Here is a 17036-nt window from a genome sequence, read left to right on the forward strand (position 1 = left end):
CTTAAACTACTACCCTTAGAGACAAAATTTTCAAGGTACAGGAAAACACCTAAAGATCCCCCTAAACGCGCAAAAAGGAATGAAATTGAAGGGCAAGCTATCCAAACCTCAGAGTTACTAACCATGAAAACCCAAAAAACAAAGAAAGGAGAGGGAGGATAATCCTAGAAGCAAAAAGGGGGGGGGGGGAATTAGAAGCCAGCACAGTCTACCTACGCCATAAAAGAAAAAGAAAAAGGAAAAGAGAGACATACCTCAAAGAAAGCAACCACAGAATGCAAAAGCTCAAAGAAAATCGCAGAGTGGATTGGAGAAGAAGAAGCACAGAGCAATGATTGAGGGTGAGTTAAAAAAAGTGCAGGGGGAAGAAGAAAGAGAGGAAGTTTAAAAAGCTAGGCACAAAAAATTGAAATTCAGCGGGAAACCCAAGAGTCACATAAGTGGGGCATTAACTCCACTGAACAGAACACGTCACGTGGCCACGATGCGCATAGCACCGCCACTACGCATTAAATGTGGAATGGTAAACCAAGAGACATGTCTAGACAGAAAACCTTTATCTTCTGGTGGTCGTCATGACATGCCACGACAACCACAGAACCTGAGGGGCAATTGATGGGACCGACGAACTCTTCTTTCCTGGACGACCTTATCAAATACACTCGTCCACCTTGGCGCAACACGGACGAAGGCAAACAAATGATTAAGAAGGGGAGTTAATGCTTTGGACAGTTACCAATAAGTTGTCGAACCGTTGGAGGAACATCAAAGCCCGCGTTAATGAGCCCTGGGGCATTACGTAAAGAGCACTAAAGCCATAATTAAGGCATCAACGGCTAGATACTATGAACTTATATATACACGCCGATCAGGGGCAAGAGAGGTACAGAATATTGACCCCAAAAAGTACTCTTAGACATATATCTTTGATATTTAGAACTTTCTTATTTCTCTGAAAAGGCTTCTATATACTAACTTTGGCATCGGAGGCGTTGTGGCAGGCACCACACCGGTGACCACCCTAAGAGACCCTTTGTTCTACGTTTGCAGAGATAGTGACGAGAATTCGACACTATCTGGACGAACATACAGGACCGACGATTCACGCATCATCAATATTTTTATTTTTTGACCCTTAAAATAAATTTTGAATACCTTGATCTTAAATTTTGTTTAAATTCAATTGAAATAAACTTGAAATATGATCATCTTAGTGTTATTTTCACAATATTTTTACAATAAAGATTAAGTGACAAGCTGTAATCGGCCTATAACTAACATTACATTTTTACATACCTTTAACAACTTGCCACCTATATTTTATTGCATAAATGTTGTGTCAATAACACTACTCTTAAAATTGCTCCTTCATTAAAAATAAATAAACATTATCTCTGAACTTTGGCTTACTTTACTGTTGATGGTAAAATGAAACTGTTTTTTCCTGCACTTTTCTTCTTCATTAGCAAAAAATTTCATCACCGATACAACCAACTGATCTATATTTATATCTATGATTCTTTTCTCATTCGCTCTTTCTCCCTTTTATGTTTTCTTTTTGTCTAATCAAGTAGTTTGATAAGTGTTCTACAATTTTTCAAGTCCCAAAAGTTTTTTAGTGCTTGCTCTAATTTTAAGAAAATGACAACATGTGTGGTTAAAAATCCATATACTTCAAAAGCAAAATCTTATATTGGTTACTATTTTTTTTCTTAGTTTCACGTTTACTCCTAGACCTACTCTTAGGTGTGTTACTATTCTTCTTTATCATATATTTTTATTTAATTGATATTGATTATAATAAATTACTATTAAATTGACAAATATTATGATTAGTTATTTAATTATATTTATTTATGCATTCAATTGTTGTTGTCTTACCAATCTTAAAACTATTAATAATTATTTTAGATTATTGTACAGTATAGTTGTATTGTTTACTATTTAGAATACCATGTTAGTTTATTGTATGTAACACGATAATTGTATATACAAAAAAAAAATTAATTATTTTATTTTTTACTCCCCTACAACAAAATCCTAACTCAAGACACTATTAACCCTCCTAAAAAAAAAAAAAAAAAAAAAAAAAAAAAAAAAAAAAAAAAAAAAAAAAAAGGGGAAAGCCGCCAATGCTTGGATTGAAGATTGCCCTGATTGTCTTTCTTTTTACTATTAGACGGGAGTTACCTTTGCAACAGTGTTTACATATCAATAAATTAATGTTTCTCATACTTTTTTTTCCCAAGAAAAGCTTGTCACTTTTCTTAATGACTTGAATAGATTCTTCTTTAACAAGGGTAAAGCTTGACTTAAAGTTTCTCTCTCTAGAGACAGGTGGACTCCATCTTCTCTCTGAGTGTAGAATTGGTGTCCCTTCTCTGAAGGTCTTTATCTGTTCCTCTCGGTGACAAGTGCACCTAGAGGCTTGTGGGGTTGTTTTTCTGGGTTTACTGGGAAACTGTACCTTCCCCTTTGCCCCTCTCTTATCTTTTTCCCCCGCCTCTCTAGATCTCTACACCCCTTTTATTATTCCTCTCCCTTTCTTTTCTTCGATTTTTTTATTCGATCTACTTATTTGAGTCTCAGATGGATGACCTTACAAAAACATGGAGCAAACTTAACCTGTCAGAAAGTGAAGGCTCTAGCATTAGATTAACGGAAATGCAAGCTGAAACGGAATGGGTGCTGGCTGCTAAATTTTGGACCCGATGAGCTCTTAACTTAGATGCAATAGCAAGAACTTTCTCTCCCCTGTGGAGAGCAACAAAGGGCTTCAAAGTCAAAAAGGAGGGTGATAACATTGTCCTCTTTACTTTCGAGGACAAAACCGAAATGATGAGGGTCCTAGCAGGAGAACCATGGAGTTTTGACAAAAATTTACTAGTAGTGCAAGTATACGATGGCACAAAGGATGTGAGAGACATAAGTTTTGTTCAAATATCCTTTTGGGTTCAAGTGCATGACCTCCCCCTTAGATTCAGGAACCGAAGGGTTGCAGAACAGCTTTGTGAAGCCATAGGAATAGTAACCCGTGGTGAGGATGACCCTTCAAGAGGGGGTGGGTGATAGGTTTGTTCACGTTCGGGTTTCTCTAGATATCTCTAAACCTCTGTGTAGGGGAAGAGTGATTACTCTGGATGATGGGAAGGACTTGTGGATCCCTTTCAAATACGAACGGCTTCCAAACCTCTGTTACTGGTGTGGCTGCCTAACTCACGATGATCGGAGCTGTGAATTATGGGTCGAAAGCAAGGGAAGCCTAGCTAGTGAAAATCAGCAGTATGGTCCATGGATCAGAGCTCCTCCGTTTGTGCCATCAAAGAGTAAGGGGGTTACAGTACCTGGCTTCTATGAAACGGGAAAGAAAGCAAATCCACCATTAAATCCGGTCCAGGGTAGCAAACAGCCAGTGGTGGCGCTCCGCTCTGACAAACCGTCGCCTGAGATTATTTGGCTCAAAAAGCTAGATAGTTTTTCAAATCCAACTGCCATGATGGAACCGGATTTCCAGCCGACAAATACGACACTCTCAAATTTGTCTCAGGTTGATAAGACAGAAGAAGGAAGCGTGTACGCTACTACAGTTATATTGGAAAAGGAAACTGAATCAAGGAAAAGCTTTGAGGTGACGTTGGAGTCTTTGGACAAGGAAATAGCAATGTATGACTCTGCCCCCCTTTGTAAATCCTGAAATTTTAAAACCCACGGGCCCTCCCAATCCCGGCCCAACAATAGCTACAATTATTCCCATCCCTAAGGGCCCACTGGCCAACATAACCAACTTAAGCCCACTCCCGGATGGTCAAACATCTAAAGCCTCGCCTAAATGGACCCAGATTAAAAGACAAGTGGGCTTAAATAAGGAAGTTGAGGTTCTTAACGCTGCTCTGGGCAAAAGAAATGCTTACCTCCCTCACAGCAACTCGAAGCCCCCAAAACGCAGAATCACTTATGGCTCTGCTCAGAAAGAAAACTCCAACTCAGCGGTGGAGGCTGGTTCCCAGCCCCGCCGAGATCAATGAGTTGCCTATGTTAGAATGTACGGGGGCTTGGGAACCACCGTACGATTCGAAAGCTTGCAAAATTGGTGTGAGCACAAGACCCTTCTGTCCTGTTCCTAGCCGAAACTTGGGCAGATGAAGCTTGGCTAGAAAAAATATGTGACGAACTAAATTTTGACGAGAATTGAGTGGTGGACAGAATCACTAGAGCAGGTGGTTTGGCTCTTCTCTAGAAAAACTCAGTAAGGATCAAAGTGGTTGGTTCATCTCTTAATTGTATTGATGTAATAGTTAATGATGGTCAGGCTGATTCTTGGAGATTCACTGGCATTTATGAATTCTCGGAAACAAGGAGGAAGGTGGAAACATGGCAACTTTTACGTGAACTCAATCGAAAGTATAACCTCCCTTGGGTTTGTGCAAGGGACTTTAATGAGATCCTTAGAAACCATGAGAAAGTTGGTCGCCCACCAAGGAGAGAGGCCGAAATGGAAGCTTTCAGGGGTGTTGTGGATGAGATTGGTTTTGTTGATCTTGGGTTCACGGGTAGGAAATTCACTTGGAGAGGTAGAAGGGGTGAGACACTAATATTAGAAAGATTGGACCGTGCTTTTGCGACTTCTTTATGGCTCGAACTTTTTCCAGCATCCCGGGTTCAGCACCTACATGCCAATGCCTCCGATCACAACCCAATTGTCATCAAACCCGAAGGTATTGTTCAATGCAAAAATAAACCATTTCGCTTTGAGTGCATGTGGATGAAAGAGGATAGATGTCGGTCCACGATTGTTGAAGCTTGGGGTTTACCATCTTATGAGAGCAGCATGTCTTTGGCATCCTCAAAAATCAAGCACTGTGGGGAGAAGTTAGTGGAATGGAGTCGGACCTCTTTTGGGAATATTAAAAAGCAGCTAACCGAGGCTTCAAACAAGCTGGTCTTAGCCGAGGAGGCAGCAGCTAGGGGTTCCTCATATGATTAGGTCCGTATTTTGAAGCTGGAAATTAAAGAGCTACTCGACAAGGAGAGCTTGATGTGGATCCAAAGGGCTCGAGCCCTAAACTTGCAATCGGGTGATAGCAACACCCGCTACTTTCACAGCCGAGCCTCTCAAAGATACAAGAGAAATTGGATATCCGGGCTGCGGAATAACCAGAACAATTAGTGCACATCTGAGCAGCAACTTCAAGCGATTGCAACATCCTTCTATCATGACCTCTTCACATCATGCAACCCTGAAGAGAACCACCCAATTTTTTAGGAGATTTAGCCGGTAGTATCGACGGACATGAACAGAAATTTAATCCATAGTTTCACAAAGGATGAGGTGGAAGCTGCTCTCAGAACTATGGAACCTCTCTCGGCCCCTGGTCCGGACGGTATGCCCCCTACTTTCTTCCAAACTTATTGGTTAGTGGTTGGTGACGATGTTACATCTGCTGTGTTAAACTGTCTTAATAACTACTCTATGCCTGCTGATATCAATCATACTTTTATAACCCTCATTCCAAAAGTTAAAAGCCCGGAAAAAAATTCTGAGTACCGATTCATTAGCCTATGTAATGTTATTTACAAATTGGTGTCCCAAGTGTTAGCTAATAGGCTCCATGGTTTACTCCCTGATATAATTTCTAAGAACCAAAGTGCTTTCCAGGCAGGGAGGATCATAACTGACAACATCTTGATGGCCTATGAAACCCTCCATTATATGAAACACCAATTAGAAACTGCAGGTTTTATGGCAATTAAATTAGACATGAGCAAAGCATACTATAAGGTGGAATGGTCCTTTTTAAAGTTGCTAATGCTTTGAATGGGTTTCCATGAAAAATGGGTGGATTTGTTGATGTACATAACAACGGTTTCCTACTCCCTCTTAATCAATGGTGAGCCAACTGGAAAAATTGTTCCATCAAGGGGAATCCGTCAAGGGGACCTAATCTCACCCTACTTATTCCTTCTTTGTTCCGAAGGTTTACATACTTTGATTGAGAAAGCAGCCCGTGATGGTCATATTAGAGGCATATCATTATGCAAGAATGGACCTAGACTAACTCACCTGGTTTTTGCAGACGATAGTCTTCTCTTCTGCAGGGCTTCCCTTCAGGAATGCGATCACATCCATATCATCCTCTCAGAATATGAGGCAGCCTCAAGCCAAAAGCTTAATAGGGACAAAACAACCCTACTTTTCAGCAAAGCTACCCCGCCTGAAATGCAGGAATCCATTATTAATATGCTTGGTGTTCCTGAGATAAAGCAGTATGAGAAGTACCTAGGTCTCCCTTCTTTTGTAGGGAGGGGAAAAAAGGCGAGTTTTTCTTTCATCAAAGAGAGGGTGTGGTCCAAGTTGAAGGGCTGGAAGGAAAAGCTCATCTCCCAAGCAGGCAGAGAAGTTCTCATTAAAGTAGTAATCCAAGCACTCCCGTCTTTTGCCTTGAGTTGCTTTAAATTACCTATCTCTCTGGTGGGGTAATGATCCGTAAATTCTGGTGGGGTCAAAGAGGCAGCCGAAGAAAAGTGCATTGAGTGAAGTGGCACACACTGTGCCGGTCTAAGCAAGAAGGTGGTATGGGTTTTAGGGAGCTTCAAAAGTTTAACGATGCTTTATTGGCGAAGCAAGTGTGGAGGCTTGCCTCGAACCAAGATTCCTTATTTTGTCGCTTCTTCAAAACAAAATTTTTTCCTCAAGGCTCTATTTTTGAAGCAAAAAATAATATGGGATCCTATGCTTGGAAAAGCATTCCTAAAGGGAGAGATACCATCCGCAGGGGTATGAAGTGGTGCGTAGGAGATGGGCACTCCATTGACATTTTCAAAGACCACTGGCTGCCTGGTGGGGGCTCGGGTAGAGTTTCATCTCCCTCCCTTGGCCTTGCCCCGGGAATGAAGGTGGCAGACTTAATTAATCATGACCTGCACTGCTGGAATTCAGCCCTTGTTGATGGTATTTTCCTTCCAGCTGAGGCAAAGCTATCCCTTTGAGTTTAGATAATACCCCTGACTGGTTGTACTGGCCAAAGAACCGGAGTGGGGTATACTCTGTCAAATCCGGGTACAAGCTGTTAAGAGAGCTTGACGATATTGAAATGCCTGATGGTCCAGTTACAGTTGTGAGAAAAGAAGTATGGAAAAAAATATGAAATCTCCATGTTCCAAATCGCATTCGCACATTGCTCTGGCGTGCCTACAGTGATTCACTGCCCACGCGGGTGAATCTAGTTCGTAGGAAGCTATTACAAGTCGATACCTGCCCAAACTGCAACCTGGCTCCCGAATCTGCTTCCTATGCATTATGGTCTTGCCCAAAGCTTGATGTCGTGTGGTTCCCTCATTTTGCTAAGCTCATAGAGGCTACCTCTTCTCTCTCGGCCTTTGCTGAGATTTTGCATTCAGCCTTCCAAGACCCCAGCAGCATTGAGGTGTTTGCTAACATCGTCTCCCTGATTTGGATGAGTAGAAACAGAGCAGCTTTTGGGGAGGCTTGCTCAAACCTTGGAAAAATCCCAGAGCAAGCCCGTTCCTTGGTTCATGAGTTCAACCATCTTCGGCCTGTCCACGCAAAAATCCCAAGAACAGCCTGAGTGGTCCGATGGAAGCCTCCTCCTCCAGGTATTGTGAAACTAAATTTCGACGGTGCAATCTTCTCCACTCAGCCTTCAGCAGGTCTCGGCATGATCATTCGAGATCAAGCTGGACTGGTTTTGGCTGCTCTTTCACAAAAGATTCCCCTGCCTACCTCTGTAGAGATAGTGGAAGTGATAGCAGCGCGGAGGGCTCTCGTGTTCGCCAAAGAGCTAGGATTTGAGAGAATGCTGATTGAAGGTGATTCTGAACTGACCATCAAAGCCATCAAGGAGAAATCTCTCCTTTCCTCTGACCTTGGCCACATTTTGAAAGATATCCATGCTCTCTCATGCTCTTTTAGTAGTATTTATTTTCTTCATATTAAGCGTATGGGTAATAATGTTGCTCACCGCTTGAAAGATTCTTCTTTAACAAAATTATGAGAAACATTAATTTCAACAAATCGAAGCTGGTCTCATGGAATAGGATGGTAATTATGCCATATTGCTTGTGTACAATGAAGAATTGGTTAAGCTACTTGTAGCTATCAGGGCATTTCTAGCGGATTCTCTAAATTTTTATACTGTTTAGAGAATGAACAGTGATATTTAGCTTTTACCTACCCACTTTTTTAAATACATTTTTCAACAGATTCTTTATTCCATTCTCTATCTCATTTAAATATTATTTCTTCATTCATTCTTTATTCTTTTTTTATCATCATTTATTTTTCCTATATTCATTCCCAACAATTATAGTTTTCAATGAAAAGTGTTATATTCACAAAAAATTTCGCAATTCTTTCACAACAAAATTTATGTGAAAAGTTGTTACTAGTTCTAATTTGAACCCACCACTGAAATTAGTTTTTTACTTACCAATATTAACTAATTACAATCTGTTACTTAAAATTTATTGTGAAAATATTATGGCAACATTTCTCAATTAGGATTTTTTAATTTTATATATTATTTCTCCTTTTCCTCAATTCATTTCTTCCAGACGTTTTTTTTTTCCTTGTTTTTCTCCTCCACACACGTTTTCCTATAATCCTATCTCTATCTGGCCCCCCTCTTTTATTTTCTTTTTCTCCCTCATTCATCAAGAACATTCTAGGCTTCCAGCAACTCTTCTCTCTTTTTTTTCTCCAACTCTCACTGTTTTTTTTTACTTGATTCCAAAACATTCGTCCCCAACACAGTCCAGATGGGTCATCTTCGTCCCAAAGCAGTTGGCCCAGCATGGAGCCGTCGCTCATCTTCGTACCCAACGCAGTCTAGATGGGTCAGATGGCTTCTGTCTTCTGTCTTTCTTTTTCTTTTTTTCTTTATTTTTTTTGCTTTTATTGTTATGATTTGATTAATTTTAAAATTGTGTTTTTGAGTTTGTATTATGATAATCTGATTATGCTTGAGCTTAGAGATTTTTTAGAGAAAAATTGTTGTTTTTGTAGCCGTTGAGTTTGTAGCTGTGAGAGGAGAGAGAAAGATTTTTTTTTTATTGAGATGTATGAATTTTTTAAGCATAAAAATTCATTTGGAGTTGCTACAGTACTTCTCTGTATCTAGAGAAGCACTGTAGCAACTTCAAAAAAATTTGGGAAAAGCTTTATTTTTAGAGAACCTGTTGGAGTGTGAACAATAGGTGAACAGTAGCATTTTGGAGATGCTCTTAAATCCAACTTTAATAAATGTGACAATCGGGAAGGAAAAAAAAAAAAAACAAACAAAACAAAAACATAGTTGTCTCTTTCACGAATGCCAGTTGTGGAAATTGAAATTTTAATGGCATGGACGCATCGTTGGACTCTTTGCAAGGACCACCACAACTTCTATTTTCCTCAATGAAAGTGATGTGTATTTCATTACAGAAAATTTTTTTTCCCAAGAATGCAATCAGGATGAGTAGGATAACTACAATCTATGCAGTAATAAAACCAGTGTTTTGGATGTCGTTTTTCTTCACAAATATCACAATAATATTCTTCAGAGTCATCTTCAAGAGTGTATTGGAGAGTAAAAGGATGCTCATGTTGTTCATATATTGCGCTATTTGGTAGGGTAGCACATTTAAAGTCCAGAGCAAATGCACAATCAGAACAGCGGAATACATATCCTTCGGAATCACAAACACTACATTTCCCGCGTATTGTTGCATTGGAGAGGATGAGGCGGCGGTGCTCGTGACTATCATGGGTCAGCCTGTCTGAGGTCAAACTACAGTTGACATCAAGGTCAAAGTTGCATTTGTGACAACTATATGAGAAGCCATTGTAGCTACGAAGATCACAAGCATTACAAGAGAACCATTTACCAATACCGTAAGCATTCTTAGAAAGTGTGAGTAGGTGTTGATGAAGTGGGTGCCATTTATTTCTTGGTAATTCAGCACAGAATTTGTGGAGAACGAAGCGGCATTGCGTACAATTATAAAATGGAGTCAAGATGGGCCTTTCGCACCCGTCACACTTGTCGCTATTTTTTAGCTCATGGGTGAGTGTTAGTTCATGTTGATGACTAAAATGTTTAATTTCTGTAGTTATTTCAATTCCTTCTTCTCCCATAATTTTCTTCTTGACAACGTAAGATACTGAGTCAACAGATTCAGGATTGCCATATCTCAGTGCAGTTATTGGCTCAATGGACTCCTTATCTTCATCTTTCAGCACATTTATATTATCCTCGATATCACCATCTGCTGCGCAACTGAGGTGGGCAACAAAAGTGCAACTCGGGCAATAGTAAAACCCATAGTTTGTGTCCACCTTTTCAACACAAAGTAGACAAATCTGGTAGTCAGGCTGGATCTGAGGAAGAGAATACGTGAGGTTAAGAGTGTGTTGGTGACGTACATGTTTGACAGTACGATGTAAAGAAGCACATGTTGGATGAACACAAAATGCGCATGTGAGACATAAGTACGGCGTGTCCTTGCCTTCTTTGCCACAAGCATCACAAGTGAACGTGATTAACTTCCGTAAGAGGGTCAATGAATGATCATGAATCTCGACTTCCATGGTGTGTAGTAAAGGAGGTAATGAAGCACATTTGAGATGCAGGTAAAAGTCGCAGCTTAAACAAAGGTAGTAAAAAGAGGAATTGGACAAGTCAATATGTTCTTTGCAGTGATGGCATATGAGACCATAAGGATATGGCCAAAATTTATTAAGAACAAGAGGATGTTTTCGGTGCAAGGGATGGTGCAACTCACGGGATAGCTCGAAACATGATTTATGAAGGTAAAAGCATTTGCATTCTATACAACGGTAGCTAGAATCCAATATTTCTTCCAGGCACAAATAACAAAAAGATCTTTCTGTCTTCTCTTCATAGTAGACCAATGGATGCTCGTGGCAAAAATGTTGAACCTCCATCTATATTTCATGAACAAACAATATCTAATTTGTTTAGGGGGGAAAAAAAAAAAAAAAACACTTTATAGAACAAGATTGGGTGGTACCCTGAATCCAAATTTAGACAGAGGGAAATATTAGAGGATATATAATTATATACTTATATATATACAGGATCAGTCTATATTTGAGATGGCGTCGCAACCCTGTTTAATGACTCCAATAATCTCCGGTGCTAGCTGATTGGTATGGGAAACTAAGGGTCAGCCATGCATTGTGAGCAAAAAAGAAACAGAGAGAAATTTGAAATGGAGTTGATGATCTGGGTGTGATCAAGTCTTTTAGTCTGGGAGCATATTTTGCCACCGTATGTGAAATATTTAGAATCTAAAATAATTTTTTCCATCTCTAAAATGTAGTTCGCATTTTCTTTTAAATCATAATTTTTATTTAATTTAGTTATCATAAAAGATATTATAGTTTTTATTTTTATTTTCAATTTTGCAAAGTCAAAATGGAAACTCAATGTTAGAATATTTAATTAATTCTTTAAAACTTTGTGTAATTTCAATTAAGGCTATTCACATGAGAGATGATATATATTGAATAGGGATTATATTCGAATAACACTTTTAAGGTAATTTTTACAAATATTATATTGCATAATAATTATTTTTAAATGATAGTTTTTAATATTCTGAAATATACTAAAAAAAATAAGCAAATAGATTTATAAATTATAATACATGATAATCACCTGACGTGACACTTCGTGTGCATAATTAACCAATGGAAGATAATTAATCAAACAATTGGATTATATTAAAAATTACATGAGTTATGTAACTTTTATAGGACTTTATTAAAAGTATAAATGAGTAATGTAACTTTTATAAAATTTATATTAAATGTAACTAGAACCTAATTAATTTTCCATTAATACATTTTACAAAAATATATATTTTTTTTTAAATGGTTAGATAAACTTAAATTATATATATATATATATATATATATGTTGCGAACCCTAGTAACTCGAATCAACTACCTCCGCTCCTCAGAAGCTCATGACTTAGGAAGCTATCAACTTGCCAACTGTGCAGTGGTCAAAAATATATTGTTAATTCCAATGAAATTAACAACTAAAATGAACCCAAAAATTATTGGGATTTAATATTTAAGCAAGCAAAGCTTCCATTGTTTCTAAATAATAATAGCAAACCTCTTTCCAAAAAAAACAAAAATAGTAATAGCAAACCACATCCACACACGTACAAACAAACTTTCAAACTCAAACTTCAATACTTACAAGAATAAGAATTTAAGTTGGGCTTCACAACAACAACAACCACAAAAAAAAACTTCTCAAACACAAAAGAAACGAAACAAAGAAAGATTCTCAAAAAAAAAAAAAAAAAAAAAAAAAAAAAAAAAAAAAAAAGAAGAAGAAGAAAGAAACAAAGAAAGAGGAAGGAAACAAGTGAAAATGGAAACTTATCCTCATCGACTTAGATTTATGTTTCATCTTCTCTTTTATTACCAACTCTTTACTTTATTTTGAATTGTACTCCTATTTGAACTCCAATATAACATTTCCCTTTTCCCCTAATATTTTCTTACTAACATTTTATTTTTTTCATTCATTGAAGAGAGAAGAGACTTTTATTCATCTCTCTTCAAATTTTCGATCTTCTTATTAATACGTTGCTTTGAACCTATTTATTATCTCTAAAAACAAAGGAAGAATCGGGTGGGCCAGAAGAAGAGTAAAGAATATCCTATTGTTAGCCTCAAGTAAAACCTTATAGTTTCATTTTAAGACGGTTAAATGAGCGGAGAAAAAGTGAAAGAAAAGGCAATATCATAAGTACAAGATAACACCATCAAGTGAAAATATAGAAGACTGGAGAAAATGTGAAAGAAAAGCAATAGGACTTGCTATGCAACCTAGGGTCCTATGCTTCTCCCTTAATATGTTACGTTTTCCTCTTCTATATTCTTATTGTCTTAATGTTTCTATTCATTTTGACGATAAAAAGGAGGAAAAAGATATTAAAAACAGGCAATAGGCCTTGCTAAGCAATTTGGATTCAGATGCTACTCTCCCCCTTCACCATTTGCTTTTCTATATCCTTATTATCATTACATTTTCGTTCACTGACAAGATTTTCCCAATCCTTGTGATTTTTTCATGATAAATGACATTAAGAAACCAATAGACATTAAGGAACTATAATTTTATCTTTACTCCAAATGGATTTAATTATTTCTGAAAAATGACTATTCCAAATAGGAAGTTAGCTTTCTTGTATCTAATCCGGTTAGAGCATTGTTATTCCTATTTACTAATTTTTAACAAAAATGGAAAATCTTGATATTTTCAAATTTTGTTAAAAATTCTAAAACCTTCTAAAAGTATACATTTTTTCAAATAATATAGGAAAAAATGCATTGTTGAATGTTGATATCAACACTTTAGTGATTTTAATCCCTATAATTTAATATTATCACTTTTAGTCCTATAAAAACTTAAAGTAATCAACTTTAGTCTCCAACAAATGACATGATAACTTTTAAGGGAGTGTAGAATAAGTTATATTAAACACAAAATGCTCTATTAAATAATGTGGAACAATCACCTTCTTTTTTAGAAACAAATATGCACACACATAAGAGAGAGAAAAATGGGTAAAAGGTATTGTAAATTCAAGTGCAAATTAACAATCAAATAGACCCAAAATTTATTGCATTCAACATCCATATGGAAAATTTAAGCAAGCAAATCAGCCTATTATTTATGGATAGCATTAGAAAAACATACACATATTAACAAAGTTTTGAAAGCAACCATTACTACTTACCTTGATAAGAATTCAGTTTTGCCTTCAAAACATACCAAGGGAAACTTTTAAGTTAGCCCTAGTTTCAATTTTGTTAAAACTATGTTCTTTTGAAGATCATAACTTCTAGTATATATAGGACTCAAGGGTGTTACTTTTTGAGGATAAAACATGGTCCTCATTATTTTATCAAATTATAATTGTAAGTGCACAATTGCACCTGGACCCAAGAACAGTTATGGGCTCAGGCCCAATGAGCCTTAAACAATAAAAATTTGTAGAGTATGGGCTTGAAACCCAGGTTAGAAGTGAGTGAAGATTAAATGACAAACTAAAGATTGCAAGTATTTGGAAACAGCAAGAAGTAATGTGAATAGATCTCCTCGGACGTAAACCGAGAGCTGTTCTTATATTATCTTTCTCTCTTTCTTTTCCCCTTTTTTCTTTTAGGTTACAAAAAGTTCCTCCCCCATTTCTGTTCTAGGTCCTTCCTTAAATACTCTTCTTTTTAATACTTTATACACGTGTTGCCCCAACTCCTCCCTTAGCCTAGATATTTCTTTTTTTAGTGCCTTTGAACAGTAACTAGAAGTTTCCCTTCCACTGTTCAAGTGTCACCTCCCCATTAATGTGGCCAGGGTGGTAGGTGCAGGGTCTTTAATGTGGAGGTAGCAGCCTTTACCTTTGACACTTTCCCAACATCGGTGCTTCTAGGACATTCAAGGGTTCACCCCCTTTAACCACTGGTCTTGACCGTGTCATTCCCTAACCTGTACCATGAAGTCCCGGGTTCTCTGGTATCAGTCCGAGGGAAAAACATCATCGGCTGGATCCTCGGATCCTCGGCGTATGGGCCGACCTAAAGTACCAACAAGCCCTAAACCCAAGAGCAGGTCGGCCTTCCTTAGCAAGGCCCAACGGCCCTTATCCCTATTAAGATCTTTTTACTCCCCACAATAATCATGCCATTGTGCCAAAAAAAAAATTTCTTGAACACAAAAGGAAAAGAGAAGCAATTAATAAGCTAGGTATTTATGCTTTCCAATTTAGATTTATATTATGTTTCTCTTTTCTCCAATCAGTTTTTAATCCATGTACAAATTTCATACTAACATTTCTTTTTTAAATGTCCACATAATTATTCTATTTATTCATTTATGTACATATATCTATTTGGGTTTTTTTTTAAATAATTTGATATTTAAAATAATGGAGTAGATGAGATTCAAATTCTAGTTCTCTTTAGAAATGAGAGTAAGCAATGCCATTGAAATATGATACACGCCTAAGATTCTATCTTCATCTTATTTTGGATTAGGAATTCTTAACGTGGAATTTACACAAAATTGTAATTTGAAAATTCCATTATTGACTTCCTTTGTTTATGTTAACAAAAAATTAATTCATTTGTTTTGTACAAATTTTAGACTCAAGATTTCTATGTATTGAAATTGAGAAATGTTATATTCACAACAATTTTATAACATTTTTAGTAAAAATCATACATGACAAGTTGCTATGGGTTATTCTTGGTGGGCAAAAATGTAATTTCAATAACATATTTAAATTAAAATTAATAACAATTTACTACCTATAATTATAAAAATATTATAAATGTAGTACTTCTACATAAGAATGCATCATTTAAAAAATTCTACCAACATTACCATAATCATCCCACCAACCAATCCATAATTAATGATCTTATGGGCAAAACTAAATAAATGCTTTTGGGCACTCATATTTTTAAAATGTCAAATTTTAGCTTATATATCAGTTTAATTTTGCAACATGAATATTGGTGCCCCAAATTTTCTTATTTCTCTTATGACCCTCTTAAGTTTGTTTAAATAATAGTTATTACTTAAGGACCCAAATCCTGAAAGTCTAGTTCAACCCTTGTTTATTGTTTAAAGTATTGTCCCCCTCAACCACCACTATCATGTCAATGTTGTTGCCACCTTCACCACCACTAGTCAATTTTGTCGCCACTACCTCCACCACTGCTCATAGGCATTATTTGTCGGCCACATAGCAACCACTAACATTATGATACATACCATCTGTCATCAAGTCATTGTCACCATCATTTCCATTGTTATTATAACCACAACAATATTATAATATTGCCAAAAAAAAAAACCTCTAAATTTTTTAGATATACTTATCTAATCAATATAAATTTAAATTAATATATTTAAATATCCCATCAATTTTAAAATTTTAGGAACTTTTCGGAGCCTTCTTTTTAGCATGAAGTATATATTAACACCAGTTACACCATTATGTGAAAATTCAACGAGGAAAAAAAGAAGTAAAATAAAGGATTTTTTTTTTTTTATTGGGGAATTCTAATTTGTTAAGCAAACTATAGATTCATATGCTTCCTTTTATCATCCGTTACCTTTTCTTTATTATATTCTTACTTTCTATAACATTTCCCTTCACTGGCAATATTTCTTAGTATTTTTTGTGATTCTTTATAGATTTGAAGAAAATAATAAATGGCAATTAAGAATTCAAGAGAATTTATGGAACTATACTTTCTATCTTTCCTTAGAATATATTCAATTATTTCCAATAAAAAATGGATTATTCTAAACTTGAAAAGTACACTTGTAGCCAGCTATATATAGTTTTTTTTTTTTTTAATGCAGGATATAATTTTTAATCTAGTCTAATTTAAGTATATATGTGTGAAGCTCCCTTTTGGAGACTTGAACCCCGGCCCTTGCTCCCTACATCCTACAAGCATTTATATAGCTAGCACTTATACTTTGCTAGCTATATATAGTTGGTAACTTGAACATTTTTTCTTTGGCATAAATACACTTTTGGTTTCCACATTTTGGGTCAATTTCTATTTTGGTCCCTATTTTTCTATTTTACCGCTTTTAGTCCCTAAAATGAAAAGCGCGTTTCATTTTAATCCCTACTGTCATCTCATTAATTGGCGTGGCCATTAAAATAATATTTAAAAATTTATTTAGTATTTAAAATAATGCTACATTAGCATTTTAAATATTAAAAAAAGCCACATCAGAAAAACAATTAAAACAAATTTCTAAACTTATGATTTTAAAAAATAAAATAATTAAATCAAATATTCTTTTTTTTTTCATTATGTTTCTGGTCATGTTCTTCATTAGAGTTCTTCAACAGTAAAAGACAAAAAAAAAGTCCTTTCAACAGAGCCAACCCAAATCATCAATTCCCTTCAACACACAAAACCCATAACACAGATCAGTGTTTCTTTTTTCTTTGTTTCTTTTTCT

At 36.3% G+C, this 17036-nt stretch overlaps 3 protein-coding genes across 3 annotated transcripts; 2 read left to right on the forward strand and 1 right to left on the reverse strand.

Annotated features, from left to right (window-relative positions):
- The first annotated feature begins 5290 nt into the window (after positions 1–5290).
- On the forward strand, positions 5291–7586 carry LOC142628488 (uncharacterized). The gene is made up of 3 exons (XM_075802575.1): positions 5291–5735; positions 5976–6273; positions 7196–7586. The coding sequence occupies exons 1-3, from the start codon at positions 5291–5293 to the stop codon at positions 7584–7586; spliced, it is 1134 nt and encodes a 377-aa protein (XP_075658690.1).
- Positions 7587–7676: 90 nt separating this feature from the next.
- On the forward strand, positions 7677–8012 carry LOC142628489 (uncharacterized). Its single transcript, XM_075802576.1, has one exon. It carries the CDS (start codon positions 7677–7679, stop codon positions 8010–8012), a length of 336 nt encoding a protein of 111 aa, XP_075658691.1.
- Positions 8013–9433: 1421 nt separating this feature from the next.
- LOC142628490 (uncharacterized) lies at positions 9434–10585 on the reverse strand. The gene has a single exon (XM_075802577.1). The coding sequence runs from the start codon at positions 10583–10585 to the stop codon at positions 9434–9436; it is 1152 nt and encodes a 383-aa protein (XP_075658692.1).
- Between the last annotated feature and the right edge of the window lie 6451 nt (positions 10586–17036).

The sequence above is a fragment of the Castanea sativa genome, chromosome 3 (genome assembly GCF_040712315.1).
Source record: "Castanea sativa cultivar Marrone di Chiusa Pesio chromosome 3, ASM4071231v1".
NCBI lineage: Eukaryota > Viridiplantae > Streptophyta > Magnoliopsida > Fagales > Fagaceae > Castanea > Castanea sativa.

Excerpts from the sequence above, each read along its gene's own strand:
- LOC142628488 (XM_075802575.1), top strand. The coding sequence starts at position 5,291 with ATGAACAGAAATTTAATCCATAGTTTCACAAAGGATGAGGTGGAAGCT. Across the intron at positions 5,736-5,975 it reads ACACCAATTAGAAACTGCAG|GTTTACATACTTTGATTGAG; the intron begins GTTTTATGGCAA and ends TTTGTTCCGAAG. Across the intron at positions 6,274-7,195 it reads GAGATAAAGCAGTATGAGAA|TGATTCACTGCCCACGCGGG; the intron begins GTACCTAGGTCT and ends GCGTGCCTACAG.
- LOC142628489 (XM_075802576.1), top strand. The coding sequence starts at position 7,677 with ATGATCATTCGAGATCAAGCTGGACTGGTTTTGGCTGCTCTTTCACAA.
- LOC142628490 (XM_075802577.1), bottom strand. The coding sequence starts at position 10,585 with ATGGAAGTCGAGATTCATGATCATTCATTGACCCTCTTACGGAAGTTA.